Source organism: Candoia aspera, chromosome 7 (genome assembly GCF_035149785.1).
Source record: "Candoia aspera isolate rCanAsp1 chromosome 7, rCanAsp1.hap2, whole genome shotgun sequence".
In the NCBI taxonomy this organism is placed as follows: Eukaryota; Metazoa; Chordata; class Lepidosauria; order Squamata; family Boidae; genus Candoia; species Candoia aspera.
In genome coordinates this window covers 509144-528407 of record NC_086159.1, presented here as the reverse complement: position 1 = coordinate 528407, position 19264 = coordinate 509144, and the positions used below count along the sequence as shown (strand labels likewise).

The 19264-nt window shown below is 57.1% G+C and overlaps 1 protein-coding gene across 1 annotated transcript in view; it reads right to left on the bottom strand.

Moving 5' to 3' along the window:
* SND1 (staphylococcal nuclease and tudor domain containing 1) overlaps positions 1-19264 on the bottom strand; it is a 140139-nt gene that overhangs the window by 64875 nt on the left and 56000 nt on the right. The window contains exon 12 of the mRNA XM_063308830.1: positions 2018-2118. Coding sequence (XP_063164900.1) covers positions 2018-2118 — 101 coding nt within the window. The remainder of the gene's footprint in view (positions 1-2017; positions 2119-19264) is intronic.

Sequence of the window (19264 nt, the reverse complement as noted above, 5' to 3'; positions counted from 1 at the left end):
CCAAGAACAGCAGTTAGCCATGCAAGGCTGGGGAGGAGGTCTTCTTTGTGGGCTGGCAGGTGAGGCCCTCCTGCCCCCCCCCCCCAAGCGCGCCAACGCAAGGCTTCTGCCCACCAGAAGTCTGAGTCAAGGCCCGACGCCCTGGCCCTTCACCCAGCAGGCCCCCTCAAGGTGCCAATTTCTCCCTTGCCTGGCCACAGGAATGGATGAGAGACCGTGCACCAGCATGCCCAAGGCCAGGACACACAGGACTGCCCCGCAGCCAGTCAGAATCAGGATTAATTGCTCTGCAAGGGGGCTCAGCCCCACCCCCAAACTCTTCCAACCTTTTCTCAGCCAATCTTTTCACTGGGGTCTTTGAAACCAGCCCCACAACCAAGCCTCAAGGAAGACACAGGGGGCCTTTGGAACTGTGACCTTCTCAGCCACCTGCAGCTGAGGCAGGCTGGGCCCGACTCCTGGCCAACACCCCTGATGACTTGCCGTACTCAGGCCTGTGGCTTGCCCACCACTGCCCAGGCAGCTTCCAAATGTTCGAGAGGGCCGCCCCAGCTGGGCACCGCTGCTTCTTCAGCAACATGAAAGGCAGGCGGGGGTGCAAGTGAAGCTGTTTCACAGAGCCAAAAATAGGCTAGGCCAAGACGGAGGAGGCAAGCATCAAGGACGGGCAGAGGTGGAAAGGCACAAAATGCCAGGCAGACGGGAATAAAGCAGCAGCCCCTTCCTCACTCAGCTGTGGCCAGGCTGTGGCAGCTGAACCCTGGCACACACCCCACCCCTTTCCAAGCCAGCTGCACGCTCCCCCTGCCCAGGACTTGGGCCATGGGGGAACCAGAAGAGGTGGGATGGAGCGGGACCACTAGGCCCAGGATGTCCGAGTGGAGACTCCCCATGCATGCTCCGCTCCCCTCCCTGCTCTACAGCCACAAGCAGGCTGTGTTCAGAGCTTCAGCAGAGGGGGCAGGAGACAGCACTCCCCGGTGGTGAGACGGGGAGGGCCCAGGGACGGGACACATTCTGCCTCCCAGCTCGAGGGTGGGATTCCACCCAAGGAACTTCGGGCACACTGAACAAGGCCAACCTGTGTGAAATGGTGGACTCCAGCACTTGCTGTGGTCCAGGGCAGCGACTGCCAGGCCTCCCGATGCCAGAAGAATACTGGCGCGCCTGTGCTGCAGCCTCTGAGCCTCTGCATGGCAGCTAAGCCAAGGAAGTGGGGCCCAAGGAAGCAGGGAGGCCCAGGGGACCCTGAAGGCTCCTGCCCCGCAAAGTACCATTTGTTCAGTGCTGCCTTAACTATGAATGGTTGCTGAACAAATAGTTGTTAAGTGGGGACTACCTGTACTACATTGCCTCTCTCTCCAAATGCTTTGATTCCTTATTTCGGTGGGCATTTTTCCCACAACACTAGGAACTCGGGGGATAAGGGGGATCCCCTAGGGAGATGTCCTGGATTTGCTGCCTCCTTGGCTACCCAAAGTGAGCCCAGCCCAGCCCCGCCCGGCAAAGGCCTGCTTAGAGGACAATTCCAGTGCAGGAATTCTGCAAGGTTTCCTCTCTAGGAATCTGCAGCTGGGGCTCAGGTTTGGAGACCTTCGGCTGCCACGGCCAAAAACTCTTCCCTGCCGCCTTCTTGGTTTCCCTTGCTCACTCCATCCTTGGCTCCTGACCACCCCTGGCCTCTGCCTCTCTTTCCTGGGCCACCTCCCACTTGCATTCCCGGCTTCCTGTGTGACCAACCAGGCCAGCAGCTGGCCAAGGCGTCAACCCAGCCACAGCCGTACCAGGACAATTCAGCCCCTGAACTGCTACTCAGTTCCGCTCTGTGAGCCCTGAAGCCCCCAGAGACCTCGCAGGACACCCAAAGGCATCCAGACACCCTCTGGGCCAGGCGTCCCGGAGGGGGTCTTCCAGGAGCAGAGGATGCTCTGCTCGGCTGAGGAGGGCCATTCTGCCTGGAGTACTGCCGCCCCGCGTTCCTACAGTTTCCCCGATCCCCACTGTCCTCGACACTCACATGCCGCCGATGGTGACTGTGGCACAGGTGCGCTCCGAGAAGGCAGGAACTGTGTCGGTCGCCCCACTGGCCGGCCGGATGTAGTCCACAGTGACGCTCACCTAGAAGGCAGGCGGCAGGCAGGCTTAGTCACTTCAGCGAGATGGGCGGTGTCATGCGCTGCCTACCTCTGAATAATGCTCAGACACTGGTTCGGTGGAACAGGCTCTGGTTTATTCACAGCGCAGGTACAGCATCGGAAAAAAGCTGAGAGTGACAGGAGCGCGCCGGTGCGGGGTTTAAATACCCCGCGCCGGTCAGCGCCCCCTCACTTGCGGTCACGTCACCCCCCTTTGTCCAACACGTTGACTTGCCGGTGGGTGAGGGGTTGCGAGGCCCCGCTGGCGTTCCGGGATCGCCCATCATCGGTTTCTCTATTCCTCCGGTGATTGCTGTCAGCTGGGCGATCTCCGTTGTATTAGCGCTAATGGCTTGGGTGTGCTCCGCGATCCGTTTAGCTATTGTTTCTTGACCTTCAGTCGTTGTGAGTTGATGGCTACTTATCTTGAGCCCCTTCCCCTGTTTCCTTGCTATTGTCATGTGTGCCATTGCGCTGATGACTTCAGCTCAACGGCACTCATGACAGGCGGCCACCCAGACCAGGTAAATGAATAAAGGCTAGCTGAGGTCCACAAGGGGCAGCAGCAACAGGAGGGGACCCCCGAGCCCCTCCCACAAGGAGCCAGCCCTGCTCGGCCGGAAGCCGCCACTTGGCAGCCCCTGCTCAGCCCCTGAGAAGCCCGGGGGGGGGGCGGCTCTCGCCTGGGGAGACGCCTCCTCTTGCTTGGCTGCGCAGCACTTCCCTTGACACGCCACGCAGAGCAGCCCCCAGAAATAAATACGGGGGGGGGGGATTATAAGGCAGAACAGTCTAAAACCCTCCAGAAAGTGCCGTAATTCCAGGCAGACACCTGGCTGGCTGGGCTAGGAGGCTTCAGCTCCTCTGCTGCATGACAGCCGCCTGCCCGTGGACCTGCCCAGGAGGGCCACCTCCCGAGTCCCCGCACCCCACCCCAGCCCCCTTCAGAAAGCTAAATGAGAAGCGGCCCAAAGGAAGGGGCTTCACCCCACCCCAGTGAAAGGCAAGCACCGCTGCGAGGAAAATCTTCTGGCAGCAACTGCTGCCCTCTGCCCCAGAGCAGCACAGCGCCGCCTGCTCTCAGATGTTTCCCTTCGATCCATTTATGCCGCTGATCTAGGAATGCCCTCAATGCCATGTCCTCCTTGCTTCAGAACCAGGGAAGGAAAGGTCAAGGCAGCCGAAGCGGAAGTGGCTGCAGACAGGGCAGTGACACGATCCAGCCTCAGGCCTGGCCAGCAAGCCCCGCATTCCTGCCACCCCCGGGAGGGAGGGAGGGAGGGGGAGCCTCAGCCTTTTGTCTTTTACGGGGCCCTCCCAGGGCTGTGGCAGTTACAAGGAAAACTAAAGCTGCCATCCATAAATGCCTCTCTGTGCATCATTAAAGCCCAAGGATGGGCCAATGGACCACCAAGCGTTGCCTGGCCTGTCTCCAATATTTACAGTAAGCCAACCAACTCAATCCGATGCTAAGGTTGGAGGTGTCCCTACCCCACAAGGTTCTGGCTAGACCTCGCAGGGAACAGCCCAGCCAGCCACTCCTACCCCAAGACAGACTCCTGGAAGACCAGCTCCTCGAGACCCATTTCCTCGCCAGCAGGAAGGTGGCACAGGGTTCCTGTCTGCCATCAGTGCCCAGCTGGCCCCTAGCGCAACAGGCCAGGCCAGGGCAACCTTTACCCTGAGCCAGCCACAGGCCTCTTCCTGACCGGGGACCGGGGCTGTTCACACCTCCTCCCACCAATTCTCTTGGCTCCCTTGCAGCCTGTCCGATGGCAGCAGATGTGTCACCCCACAAGCCACTCTACCAGGCCCAGATCATCACTCAATGCGCTTGACCCTTGACTGGACCCTCCGCTGGCTGCTCCCCCAGGCACCACTTTCCACTTGCCGAGAGGCCACACCGCAGAACAAGAGGAGGCTGCTGACACGTGAAAGGAATTGGGATGCACTGGGACGAGAGCAAAGCCCTGCCAATACGCCCCTCGCGCTTGGGACGCAGGAAGCCAACCAGGCGACTGTCCCGGGGCCCATAGGAGCCACGGGTTTGGCAGCCCCCATCTCTGGGTTTCGAGAGGCAGCCCCATTGCAGCAGACAACTCGGAGGCAGCAGGAGGCAGGGAGGCATCAAGCTCCCACGACCGAGGGCTTGCTTACAGCCTTGCTTTGAAACAAGTCTAAAAACACACAGAGGTGCGACCGACCCAAACGTCCCTGACGACGGATCGCCCGCACACTCGCACCAGCACCTGACCGCATTCCAGCCCAGGGTGCAGGTTAAAAGAGCTCCTCGAGGTGAAACTCACCATAACCAGCGTGCAGAGAGAAAAGACAGCCGTTATTCCAACGGGCAGGTTAAACTCAAATATTTTGCACACCACAAAAACAGCCAGAATAAACTGCTGAAAACACAGCCCGTGCAGACTGCAGGATCAGGGATGCCCGTCCTTCTGCACCCAGCGCCGCATGACCCTACAGGCTCTGCTCCTCAGACCGTTCCGGATTCAGAGGCCCAGGAGGCGCCCTTCCCCCTGCTAGCACCCTTGACTTGGATGCACAAAAGAGTCCTGAAAAACAGAGGAAATCTCCCTGGTGGAGCCTCAGTTGGCACCGTGTGGCTCCTGCAGCTGCAGCCTCACCACGCTGGGCAGAAACAGGCCTCCCCTCGGCCACCCACAGTTTGGGGGCAGTCTGGCCTCTGGCACTCAAGCCATCGCCGGCTGTGCATCGTAGCGCAACCCCATCCCAAGAGAGCTCTGGGGTGGTCCTTGGCAAAGGGCAGGGAGGGGCAGAGCATAGGGGATTCTTCACCCAAACAGGCACACAGCCCGACTCCTGCAGCGCCTCCCTCACCCTGCTTATTCCAGGGGCTGCGCCAGGCACACCGTCCCTGGCAGGCAGCCACAGACCGTGCCAGGACCGTCGCTTTATACCTCTGCTGCAATTTTAGAACAAGCAAGAACACCTGCCGACAGGCCAGGCACAAACCCATGACATGCTTAAAAGCAAGAACTTCCAACAGAAGGAGAAAACAAAGGAGGATGCCCCAGCATCCAGCTGACTCACCCACCAACCAAGCCAGGCCTGAAGCAAAATCGTATCCCAGCCCCACAGGCCATCCAAGGAATCCCAAGCCCAGTCCCACACTGGCTGCCTGGGAACAGCCCAAGGTCCCAGGCCCATCACAAAGCAGCCACTGCCAGAGGGAGGAGGCATCACAGGGAGTGGCTGCGGCCCTGCCTGGAAAGGGCATCCGCTCAGCCCCAGGGACTCTCCCCTCTACCCCAGATGTAGGATGGGCTGAGGAGGAAGAGGAGTGCAGCCCAAGCCCACACCAGCCCGCTGTGTGCTCTTTGGACCAGGACCTGGGATGGCCAGGCCAACCCAGGGGAGCCCGGCCAACTCTGCAAGGAGCAGCCTCCGCTTCTGCGGTTCTCTCCACCTGGGAGGCCAAAAGGAAGCTATTGCCATGGGACCCCAGGCATCTCCATCCTCGGACAAACCAGGTTGGGCGGCCTCATCCTAGGCCCAAATGACAGTTACAGGTCAGTGTGTGGCGTGAGCCCAGACAACTCTGGCTATGCAGGAAGTGTGGTTATTCAAAACTTGCCTCCCTCCCAGAAACAGCCCCCAACTGCTACCAGTTTAAATATTTATGATTTACAATGAACGTTAATAATTGTGTTTGGTTTCTGTTTGAGTCCTAGAAACCATATCCCAAATGTCTAAATTATTTTATTTTCATCCCACTTTTACATATAACTCATGGCAGCGAACATACCTAATCCTCCTGCTTCCCATGTTCCCCACAACAACCCTGTGAGGTGGGTTGGGCTGAGAGAGAGGGACTAGCCAAAATCACCCAGCCAGTTTCCATGACTGAGGGTGGAGGCAGATTCTCCATCTCCTGGTTTCTAGCCCAGCACCTTCACCACTACGCCAAACTGGCTCTCTGATCTGCCTCGCTGGGTGTAATGGTAAGTGGGAATGACCTTGGGAGACGGGGTGGGGGAAGAGATGCTGCCTAGGGAATGGTCAGATAAGAGAGGGCAGAGCCTGCAGCTGCATATTGGTCAGGAAAGAGGCTCAGAAGGGACCCTCCCTAAGTTATCGGGCTGTAAAGGAGACGGTGGGAGAATTGGAACTTTCAGACTTGCAAGATTCTGCTAATGTAGCCTTATGATAATTAGTTCATCTGGTTGTGTTTCCTGCCTGGTCTACTTGGGAAGGCTGACACTGGGTAACAAGTGGTATACGAGGGAGCCATTCCTGCTTGACTTCGCTTAAACTTCTATAATGGATATATACTGTTGTTTTGCCATTGCAGCATATTCTCCCATTTTGGTTTTCCCGCCTGAAAGCGATGGATTGATTTCAGTAAGTGGACTCCTTCTCAAGCGGAAGCCTGAAAAAGGTCAGGCTCCTTTAACGAACGGCAGAGTGAGACCTTCATCAACACCACTTTCAATGGCCGCCCAGACCTGCCTCCGACCTCGGGTGGCAGCCCTAGGGAAGCTGTGACTTTTCTACTCACCACAACCAAGCGAGGGCAGGAGATGAAGAAGGGGAGTGGAAGATGGGGGTGCACAACCCCCCCAGACCAAGGGCTGCTAAAGCACGCTGGCTGGGTCAGCCACACTGTGGAGTATGCACATTGCCACCATCTGCTGTTACTTCATCTGGGTAACCTTGGAGACCAATGCTCAGGATAACAAACCTGAGCTGCTTGACAAGGGAACCCAGTGCATGAACCAAGCAACCATCAACTGCTATCACCCCAGAGGAGGCACTAGGTCTCAAGTCCAACCCCACAGAGGGAGCCTTTGTCCCTTTCCCCTTGAGACAAAGAGAGATTTCCTCTTCCCTGTACCCTGAAGCCAACCCTCATCTCAAACTGGAGGCCACTTAGCCAGGACAACCATGAGGGCCTCCTGCAGGGCCATCCCAGCAGGCCTCAGAACACAAGTTCTCCAGGACCTCTCCTTCAGCGCCACCTTCCTGGCACCACCAGACTCCCCTTCAGAACAAGGACGCAAGGCACACCACGGCAGTCTTCAGGAGCAGTTCCAACACAAGGACATATGACTGCTGCTGGCAGAAAAGGAAAAGGAAAAGGAAAAGGAAAAGGAAAAGGAAAAGGAAAAGGAAAAGGAAAAGGAAAAGGAGGCTTCCAGAGCCTCCAAATTCCACAGGCAAGGAGTTCTGATGAAAAGATAGGACAGATCTTTGCACCTGACGGCCCTCCATGATTCCCAGCAGCTCGAAGGCTACTGAGCAAGGCAGTGGCATCTCCTTCATTGTTTGATCTGGCTTCTCCGCTCACAAAGCATGCAAGCCTCACACAGGAGGGCCTTTGGGATGGCTTCCCAACCGTCGCAGAAATGGATTAAATCAGCAGCGGAGAAAGGAAAGTCCACCGCTGGCTTGTCGCCAGGCCATTTTAAAGCCCAAGCACCTTGGGCAACCTCCCTGTCATGACCTCGTTGCAAGGCACAAAGAGCCTCACAACGTAGATCATGATCATTAAGAAATAGAGGAAGGAGATAATTAAACCAGGGATTAACACAAGCACCCAAAAGCACCCACACCCGTGGACCCATAGATGGCTGAAAAGAAGGACATCGGAAGAATGGAGATAAGGTGCACCTGGTGCCCTGGAGGACACAACCGAATCCGGGGGACAAAGGAAGACACCGGGAAAACGCCCAGGCAGCCATCTAGGGTCCCATCAAGAGGGATCGGGACAATGCAGGGTGGAGGAGCCCGGGGCACTACAAGAGGGTATAAAAGGGGCACCTCCACACCATCACCCCCGTTCCCGTTTTTCGTTCTGTCAGCCATCATTCCAATAAACCAGAAATCCTTAATACCCATTAAGTGAATCTGTGTCTTATTGCGAAGCGAGACTGACCCTGACATAAAAACGGGAACCCCAAAAAATTTTTTACCTAGCACCCATCCAACAAGCTTGTGAGGGACCCAGCTAGGTATGGAAACCCACGAAGCGAGGCAGCGCAACCCTTTGGCACCCGGCGACGAAGCCCCGCTCCCTCCGGGCGGGATGCAGCTGAGGTCCGGGCGATGTAACGCCCCGGTAAGTATGGGACCCAGCTGGGGGGAAGCGGTGGGGGAGGGACCCACCCCGGCACCCCAGAGCCCGCGGGCCACCGGGGGCAAGGTGAGGGGGCCCTCTCCAGGCTCGCAGGCAACCCCGGAGGAAGCGCGAGACGAACCGCCACCCAGGGCGCACGGAGGCGAGGGCGCGCCTGGCACCGCGGAGGGACCAAAGGAAGGTCCGTCCTCCACAACGGCCAATGGCGAGGGCGAGCAGAATGGCGAGCACCCCAGCGGGAGTCCGCGGATGGCAGCGAGGCTCGACGTGCTGGAGGAAGGGATGCGGGCGATGCTACAACAGCTGACGGCAGCACAGGGACCCCGCGGCAGAAACAGCGCAGAGGCACCCCCGGACGAGCGGCGGCGGGGTGAGCGTGGCGGCAGCGACGGCGGAACCCGGCCCAAGGAGCCCACCCGTCGACTGGAGACGCACCAGGAGAGGCGGAGGGACAACCCGGCGTACGGCGGCGGCGACAGCGGAGCCTGGATCCAGGAGCCCGACCGAGGGAGAACGTCCCACCCTCCCCCCCGGACGATGGGTCGACGGACCTGCGAGGAGACCCAGAGAGAGACACAAACACCGCAAGAAGACTGGAGATAATCCGACCCGCATCAGCCCCCGCAGAGCCCGCTGCATGGCACAGAGGGCACCGGGAGCCAAACCAGAACAGCTGCCAAGGACTTTGGCATAAAGTTTGACGGGGACCCCTCTAAACTCTTTTTCCTGACAAACGCGAGGTACTACCTCAAGGAATGGGGTCCCTGTTTCAGAACTGAAAGGGGCAAAGTCAATGCCCTGGCCATAAAGCTGAAAGGTCGGGCCACCGATTGGTATGTCCAGTTGTGCCAATCAGGGGCCCGGGCGCTGCAGGACAGCACGGAATTCCTGCAGGCGCTGGAGTGGCACTTCAGGGACCCCCTGGAGCAAGAAAAAGTGAAAAGGGCGCTGAAAACACTCAGACAAAGCCAGCGCTCCGTGGCAGAGTATGCCATGGAGTTTCAAGCCCTAGCCGGAAAAGTGGACACCTGGTCTCAATCGACTCTGATTGAGAAATTCAAACACGGACTCAACTTAAACGTTCTCCGGTGGGCACTCTGCCGCGACAACCCCAACTCCCTGACGGAATGGATCCGGCTGGCGGGGGAAGCAGAGGATGCCCACGACACGTTCCTCCACGCCAAGAGGGAAATGCAGCAGGCGGAGGCAGCGAGACCCCCACGCACAGCTTCAAGGCAAGGGAAGGTGAGACCCCAACCATGGAAGGAGGAACGGGACCGGCGCTTCGCTAAAGGGCAGTGCTTCACGTGCGGCAAGGAAGACCACAAAGCAGCAGCATGCCCCAAATTGACACCCAGAGAGAGCCCGAGGAGGGCACAAACCGCACCAACCCCAGCGCCTAGAAAGCGACCAGCAGCGAAGGGGGAGTACCGATGCAGACACTTCCCCTACAGCTCAGAGGAGGAGGGAAGCAACCCTGACGAGCCGATGGGAAACGACAACCACCTGGCCTAAGGGGCGCCGAAGGACAGGTGGAGGACAGTGACAGGCGCAACGACAAAGGGGTGAGTGAGGAATGCCCCACCCTCTACGTCCGTGTCACCCTCACCCATGGGGATAAAACCAAAAAGGTCTGGGCACTAATTGACCCAGGCTGCTCTAAAAGCCTAATGCACCCAGACCTGGCAGCCGCACTCAACCTCCACTGCTATCCACTTCAGCACCAATTGGTGTTCACGCAGCTCGATGGATCCGCAGCGGGAGCGGGCCCGGTCACCCAATACACCGGAGAAACCATGCTAAGGCTCGGCAGCCACGAGGAAAAATTGGCTTTCATCGTGGCACTGGTGGGGCAACCCCTACTCATACTGGGGATCCCATGGCTCGTGCAGCAAAACCCAGTAATTAATTGGAGAACCAGAGAGATTAAGTTTGCTGATGGGCGTTACCAAGCACCTTCAAGGAACAGGGACCCCCGAGCGGCCATGGGGGGGGCAACGACGACTGCAGAGCACCGAGAGACGGCGCTGCCAGAGGGACTGCCAACCAAATACGCTGATTTCGCCGACGTTTTCGGCGAGAAAGAGGCGGACAAACTCCCCCCCCACAGGAAAACGGACTGTACCATTGAACTGGTCCCGGGGGTACCCCTACCCAAACCCAAAATATATGCCATGACCCAGCGGGAGCTGGCAGCATTAAGGGACTTTGTGGACAAAAACTCGGCGAGAGGTTTTATCGAGCCTGCAACTCTCCAGTAGGAGCGCCAGTCCTCTTTCGTGAGAAAAAGGATGGGTCACTGCGGCTCTGTATAGATTACCGCGGATTAAACGCAGCAAGCATTTCAAATAAATACCCCCTACCCTTAATAAAGGACATCTTGTCCCACCTGGCAAAGGGTAGGGTATTCTCTAAACTGGACATAAGGGAAGCCTATTACTGCATACGGATACGGGAGGGGGATGAGTGGAAAACTGCTTTCAACTGCCCATTGGGGGCGTTTCAATATAAGGTGCTCCCATTCGGACTGGCAGGAGCACCGGGGGTATTTATGCAGTTAATTAAAGAGGTCCTGCGTGACCACCTTTTTAAGGGGGGTTTGGTTTACCTCGACGATGTATTGATCTACACAGAAACAGAACGTGAGCACGAACGCTTGGTAAAAGAAGTGCTCAAGAAACTCCGCAAGGCAGAGCTGTTTGTAAAGCTCTCCAAGTGCGAGTTTCATAAGAAACAAATTGACTATCTAGGGTACAGGATTTCAGCTAAAGGAATAGAAATGGACCCAAGCAAGGTCCAAGCCATACTGGCGTGGGAGCGCCCACGCACGAGGAGGCAACTTCAAAGCCTCCTTGGATTCACTAATTTCTACAGGGGGTTCACGCCAAGGCTGGCAGAGACTATTTTGCCCCTAACTAACCTGCTTAAGACTAAGGGCTTGGGGGACACGCGCAAATCAAGAAACCCGGGGGCGCTACTAAACTGGACAGGTGATTGTCAAACGGCATTCGAGAGACTAAAAAACCTCTTCACAGCTGAGCCAGTGCTACAACACCCCGACCCCACCAAGCCTTTTGTGGTGCAGGCAGATGCCTCCGACTTTTCCATCGGAGCCATCCTGCTCCAAAGGGACTCCAACAACCACCTAAAACCCTGCGCCTACCTTTCCCGCAAATTCTCCGAAACAGAGCGGAGATGGCATGTATGGGAAAAGGAGGCGTTTGCAGTAAAGACAGCTCTGGAAACATGGAGGCACCTGCTAGAAGGGGTCACCTGCCCCTTCGAGGTCTGGACGGACCACAAGAACCTGGAGGCACTCAGCACGCCAAAACGGCTCAGCCCAAAGCAGGTGTGCTGGGCTCAGTTCTTCAGCTGGTTCAATTTCACGCTGAAATTCATACCGGGCAAGAAGAACTTCATGGCAGATGCCCTCTCCCGACGGCCACAGGACGACACGCAAGCCTCCGACATCATGGGGACAGTATGGACCGAGAAACAGCTGGGCTGCCCAGCTGTCACGCGCGGCCAGACAAGGAATCAACGCACGCCAGCACGAACGACAGGGAACGATCGGAGCCGCCGATCAATTTCACCAAACTGGCAACAAAGACTCACACAAGCACTACAAACAGATACATGGTTGCAAAACAACCGACACCATGTATCTTTCAAGGACAGCATCGCCTGGAAAGAGAAAGCCTTGTACGTGCCAGAATCACTGCGGGGGGAAATCTTACACAGATCGCACGATGACAAAACTGCGGGACATTTTGGGTTTGTAAAAACCCTGCACCTAACGAGGAGGCAATTTTGGTGGCCTAACCTCAGAAAAGACGTGAAAGACTACGTGGCCAACTGCCCCACATGTGCCACCACCAAACGGAAAGGGGGGAAACCCCAAGGACTGCTACAGCCAGTAGCCAGCCCCTCCCGCCCATGGGAAGAAATTTCCATGGATTTCATTGTGGACCTCCCACCCAGCCAAAGGAAAACAGTGATATGGGTGGTAAAAGACTATTTCTCAAAGCAGGCACACTTCATCCCGTGTGCAACTATCCCCTCCGCACAACAACTGGCACGCTTGTTCCTAACACACATATACAGGATCCACGGCGCCCCCTACAGGTTGGTGACCGACAGAGGCACACAGTTCACGTCAAAGTTTTGGCGGGAATTTTTAAAACTAATCGGAACCAAGCAAGCACTGTCCACTGCGTGGCATCCACACACGGACGGATCTACAGAGATCCTAAACTCAACACTTGAACAGTTCCTGAGGGCATTCATAAATTACCAACAGGACAACTGGGTAGACCTACTACCTTTTCCAGAGGTAGCCTATAATAACGCGGTACACCAGAGCACTGGCCACACCCCATTTAAGGTGGTCTACGGAAGGGACTTTGTACCGATACCAGAATTGCCGCAACCTGAAACCCCGCCCTGCTCACCAGACTGGGCGGCACAGCTGGCAACAACCTGGCCAATCATCCAAACGGCCCTAGCAGACGCACAAACCACGTACAAAAAATATGCGGACAACCACAGGGCGGAGGCACCGAACTACAAAGTGGGAGATAGGGTCTACCTCTCCACTAAGTTCATAAAGACCTCACAACCCTCAAAGAAACTGGCACTGAAATTCATCGGACCCTTCAAAATCACACAGGTAATCAACCCAGTTACTTTCAAACTGGAACTGCCCCACAACTTGAGACGGGTCCACCCAGTATTTCACTGTGCACTACTGAAGCCAACGAGCACATCCAAACGGCATACGGAAGAACCTCCGCCCCCACCCATAATGATAGACAACCAACAACATTTTGAAGTAAAAGAGATACTGGATTCAAGAAAGCAAAGAGGTAAGCTGCAATACCTCGTGAAATGGAAACATTTCCCACACCCAGAGTGGGTCCAGGCACAACATGTCATGGCAAGACAACTAGCTAGACAGTTCCATGAGGCATACCCAGAGAAACCTGCACCATAAGAACATCTTTGGGGGGCAGCATGTCATGACCTCATTGCAAGGCACAAAGAGCCTCACAACGTAGATCATGATCATTAAGAAATAGAGGAAGGAGATAATTAAACCAGGGATTAACACAAGCACCCAAAAGCACCCACACCCATGGACCCATAGATGGCTGAAAAGAAGGACATCGGAAGAATGGAGATAAGGCGCACCTGGTGCCCTGGAGGACACAACCGAATCCGGGGGACAAAGGAAGACACCGGGAAAACGCCCAGGCAGCCATCAAGGGTCCCATCAAGAGGGATCGGGACAATGCAGGGTGGAGGAGCCCGGGGCACTACAAGAGGGTATAAAAGGGGCACCTCCACACCATCACCCCCGTTCCCGTTTTTCGTTCTGTCAGCCATCATTCCAATAAACCAGAAATCCTTAATACCCATTAAGTGAATCTGTGTCTTATTGCGAAGCGAGACTGACCCTGACACTCCCCCTTTCCCCACTCCAGGGGCTCCGAGCGACCCTAGGAAACAACCGGTGTGCTCCGCAGCCTCCAAAGCAGCCCCACTGCAAGTGAGCAGGAGCATTTTGGAGCACCCCTCCCCAACAGTAAAGAGGTCTAGGACGTCTGCACTGTAAGACTTTGTTGTTCCTCTGCGAGGGGCTGCCCTCCTTTAGACGCAGCGGGGGAGGTTGCCTCTGAGTTCCCCGTCCTGCTGTGGATGGTCTGGGGTCAGGTGTCATCAACATGCTGATGATGCACAGTGGCACACCTCAACCCCAGGCCCACTAGGTGATGCTGCCCAAGTCCTGACCCAGTGCCAAGAGGCTGTGTGGGCCCACATGGGGAAGAACAGACTCCCGCTCAATCCTGCCAAGACTGAACGTCTATGTTACATTAAGGCCCTAGATCGGGGGACTCTCCAACTTTAGTCTCGGTTGGGATTGCACTTCCACGTGCGCGACTGGTGCGCAATCTGGGGTCCTGCTGGACTTACAGCTCCTGCCAGAGGAGGCCCGGAGAGCTTTTTCACAGGTTCACCTTGTGTGCCAATTGGACCAGGAGGGTTCTCAGACAGTCACTCATGCCTTGGTCACCTCTCAATCGGATTACTGCAATGTGCTCTGCATGGGGCTGCCCTTGAAGACTACCCAGAGGACACAGCTGATCCAGAACAAGGTGGCACAGGCAGAGATGGGTGTGTTTGCGATATGCACATGTGTACCCAGTGTTCTGTGAGCTGCACCAGTTGCAAGCTGGCTTCTGGGTGTGATTCAAGGAGCCGGTTATCCCCTATAAAGCCCTGCACAGCCCAGGGCCTGGCTATCAGCGGACCCCTCGTCTCCCTCTGTCGCTGCCCGTCTGGCAAGACCAGGTGGAGCGGAGACCTTCTGCGCCCCCTCAAGCAAGCAATGTCCTCTTGCAGGACCCAGGCAGCGGGCCTTCTGGGTGACAGCTCCCATCCTCTGGAACGCCGTCCCCTCAGAGATCTACACTGCTGCCCCCTCTTACCGCCCTTCGGTAAATAAACGGTAAAAACCCACTTGTTCTCCCAGGCCTTGGGATAGGATGGTGGTTGCGCCCCTCTGGATTCTGGTTTGATTTGCGCCACGGAGTTGCACTCTTTTCTGACATATGTTGTTTTCTTTTAATTGTCCATGGCCCAGAGTGATTGAGCAGCTGGGCTGAAACCTAATTTTATTTATTTATTTATCCATCCATCCAATTTGTCCCCGCCCATCTCCTCCCATCAGGGGACTATGGGCAGTTTACAATAATCAATTAAAACAATAATACAATGAATAAAATATACAATATAAAATTATAGCAATAAATAATATAAATAGAGTAAAAAATAAAAAGTCCAAGTGGCAAAAGAATCTAAAACAGTCCAAGTGTGGGAGGAGTGGTCTATAGCAGCCATCCCCATGTAGATCTATTCCCCTCTCCGCCCCAAGCACGGAGGCAGAACCAGGTCTTCAGACTCCTCTGAAAGGCCAGGAGCAATGGGGCCAATCTCACCTCCAGGGGCAGCATGTTCCACAGGGCGGGCACCACTGCAGAGAAGGCCCGCCTCCTGGATCCCGCCAGATGGAATTCTCTTACAGACAGGGTCCTCAGCATGCCCTCTCTGCATGACCGGGTGGGACAGGCTGATGTAACGGGAAAGAGGCGGTCCCTCAGGTAACCTGGCCCCATGCCATGTAGGGCTTTAAAGGTGATAACCAACACCTTGAACTGGACCCAGAAGCAGACTGGTACCCAATGCAGCTCGTGCAGCAGCGGTGTTACACGTGCCCTTCTGGGGGCACCAAAAACAGCTCGCGCGGCTGCATTCTGGACCAGCTGAAGCTTCCGGATACTTTTCAAGGGTAGCCCCATGTAGAGCGCATTGCAATAGTCTATCTGAGAGATAACACGGGCATGAGTGACTGTTCGAAGGGCCTCCCGATCCAGGAAGGGGTGTAACTGGTGCACAGCATGCATTTGTAATTACGCGTAATTAAATAAATAAAGCCCCAAAGTCGGGCAGCCACAGCCGAGCAGAGATGCACATCCACAGACAGACTCAAAGTTCCCTCCCAAGAGCCCAGCAACGGCTGCCCGAGAAACGGAGAATCCCATCAGAAGGAAAGGCAGGTGGCTCTGCAGGTGAGGAAAACCCCGAATCCAGGCTGTGCAGGGAAGGCGGCGTTGCAGAAAGAAAGCAGTCAGAAGGAAAAACTGAGACTGGGGGAGAAACCCCGTTCGTTAAGCTGCAAGCACGGCCTCCCTCCCCCCACTTTGCCCACTGCCAGAGAGTTTGCAGACAGTCAGAGGCAAATGGATAATGGCCTGTCACGGGAACAAAAGTCTGTCTACGCCTGAGCAGGCAGAGGCAGCAGCAGCAGCAGCAGCAGCTGCACCTTCTCTCGGCTCCCACTTCCTTGGAGCAAAGCCGTCTTTGTGGGAGGGGCCGGGCAGGGGGCTCCCTGTTCGGGAGTTCCCTGGCTGGGAAGCCCAGGGTTTCTTGGTGCGCCAGCGCCAGGGTGGGGGGAGATAAAGCCTGCTGTGGCTCCCCTCTGCAAGGACCCCGGGCAGCCTCTCTTTTCTCCACAGGCCAAAGCCAGGACTTGTTTCGGGGGGGCAGGTTGCGTCCCTCTGGCCAGGAGGCCCAGCCACAGACACATCCACCAGCTCTAAAGGCAGGACATCTCCCAGACTCCTTGTCAGGGCAGGGTCCCAGTCACAGCGTGGCCTCTGCATTCCGGCAAGGGGGCTGCTGGCGGCTTCCCCAGGGCCTCCAGGACAGAGAAAGGTGGGATCAGTCAGGCCTTGTGCTTACAGAGGACGGAGGAGTCGCCTGCCCCTAGGAAAGGGCTCTGCTGCTGCCCCATTTGACAAGAGAGGGGCTCTCCCCTGTGGGGAGGGGCAGGCAAAATCTGGCAAGGGGAGAAAAGGCAAGATGCACTCAGCACCCAGTCTCCTGCCCAGCCTAACGGGAGCTCCTCTACAGCACCAGCCTTAGGCAAGGCAATCCCAGGCTGTGGACAGGGGTTTCTGGCCACCCTGCTGGAGGGGCCCCAGCTCTAAGCCCTCCTCAGCTGGCCTGGTCAGGCCCTCCAAAGGGAGCCCAGCCAACCGAGGCAGGACGGTAAGCTGAGCTGTTCCAAGGGTGCTGCATGCTGGGGGGGCGGGCTGTGAAACCCAACTGCCTGGGACAAAACGGAAAGAGGAGAGGAAACGTGTTTTAGCCTTTCACAGGGATCCAGCAAAACACTCCTGACTAGGTTGCAATTGCAACTGCTTTTCCTGCAGACGGTTTTCCTTCTGTGACTTACCGGGGGCTTTGGAGGGAAGGAGGGACAGACAAGCGGAATGAAACAAAGGAAAGGGAGATAGACCATCCTCAGAGGCAGGAGGCCACCCAACCCGGGCCGCCTCCTCTCCCCCCACCTGCTTTGCGAGGGCGCGTTCCCCTGCCAAGGAGGAGGAGACCAGAGATAGCTCAGAGCAGTTACCCTGGTGGAACCTGGCCAGAACACCAGCCTTGGCTACCAAGTGCCTCCCAGGCACTGCCACCACCACCTCCATCATCCCAAGGGGTTGCACCCTGCTCCCAGCCCCCCCACTCCTGCAGCTGCACAGGGCCCCTCCAGTGAGCAGAGCATGAGGACAGCCTCCCTCTCGCCCACTTCCCAAGCCGCCAGCCAGGCCCCTGCCTGCGCCCCCACCCCAGATCCCAGCCAGGGAGGAGGCGTCAGGAAGCCCCTGTGACCAGGCCCAAGGTGCTCACACGGTGCTCAGGGGCCTCCAGGAGCAGTGGCTGCAGCCCAGCAGCCAAGGCCAGGCGAGAGAGCACGAGACAGGGCCAGAAGCAGGGAAGCTGGGGGCCGCCCCCCTCAGACCGGGGTCAAGGCGGGAGATTCAGGAAGGCGGAGGAGCCCCCAACGGCTGCCCAGGCAGCACTGCGAGGCCACCGGAGGTTCTCCGGGTTGTTAGCGCGGAGCGAAGGATGACAGGCAGGCAGACGAGTGGGCACATACACAAGAGCCAGAAAGCGAGGACATGGTGGCGACCCAGGGCTGAATGCTGGCTGCCCTTGCCGAGCCTGGCCGAGGGAGAGAACGCTCCTACCCCCCAGCTCAGTGGGCAGAGCAGTGCCACCCCCTGGCCGCCAGCCCTTGGGAGGCCTGCCGTCTCCGTACGCCCCGTGGCCCGCTTCTGGGGCCACCCTTGCTCTCGATCTCACTCAGCAGCAAGGGGAAGGGGCTGGGAGGGGGACGGCGGCTCAGCCCAGTCCCCTCCGCGAACGGCCTCAGCTCAGCCTGTCACTTCCCATCAGGAGGCGGCTCCAGCCTGGGGGCTCTTTTGATCATTAGCGTAAAGGACGTTTTCATCACTTGGCTCAATCAAATTAATCTGAAGTGAAAAACGTGGCACTGACAAAAGACATTTGGGTAAAGCTGCTTTGGCTAGTAAGGGCCGCAAAGTTTGCTGCAGAGCCAGAGACGAGGCCGGCCAGAAGCTCCAATGCCCGAGGGCCACCTGAGGTCAAAGGCAGGCTCTCCTTGTGCCAGGGCTGGGTGCCCATCACAGCTCTGGTCAAGACAGCCACTCCTTGTCAGCAGAAGGGCACAGCAAAGGGCACAAAGCAGGTGCCAGGAAGAGCCCCGGGACAAGGAGACCCTTGCCTAGCCCGCCATTAGCTACGGGGGGCCTTCTCCCCCCCCCCCGAGTTCTCTGACCCGCTTGCCTAAAGCAGCAGCAGCACAGTCCACAGCAGGCCCTGTCAATCTTACAGACAGACAGATGTTCCTGCCAAGAGACGCCCCCACTCCTCCCCAGGCAGATGCATGCATGGAGGAGCACAGATCCTCTCCCAGGCCTCTAAGCCTCACAGTTGATGGTGGGCTGTGATCCAGGAAAGGCCTGCCATCTTAGATTAGCCTGCCGTTCCTGAGGCTCCCCCCATCTCTCCTCCTTGGGGGGAGGAGGCCCAAGAGCGGGCACCTGCTGAGGACTGGCACCCCTGGGTGCTGCTGGGGGCACTTCTCCCACAAAGGAGCAAGGAAGGGATTCCTCAAAACCTCACTAGCTGAGGCGATCAGGAAGCCCAGAGTTGCTAAGGGCTGCTAAAGGACACCACTTTGCATGCTGCAGACAGACAGACGGGCTTCACAAGGGAAGGGGACGATGTACCCAGGGGGCAAGGAGGAGGATGTTCACTGATGGTGAAGCCGACACAGTAACCCCAAAATGCCCTTCCGATGGTTGAAGAACGTGCGTGGGGGAACAGGCAAGTTGGCACAGCAGGAGATGGTAGTAGCCCAGTGGCATTTGGGGAAGGAGGAGGAGCATTGCCAGGCACAAGCACCCCCCTCGTTTAAGCTCAACTGCCTGAGAATTAACCTGCACCTACGTTCCCTCCCCATTTGCAAGCTTCTCAGGAAGGCGGTGTGTGTTTGTGTGTCTGTGTGTGGCAACAACTGGCTCCTGGCTCTCCCACGAAGACAGAAGAGAGAATTTCCAGGGCTTGCCCCAGCGGTCAAATTCTGTAA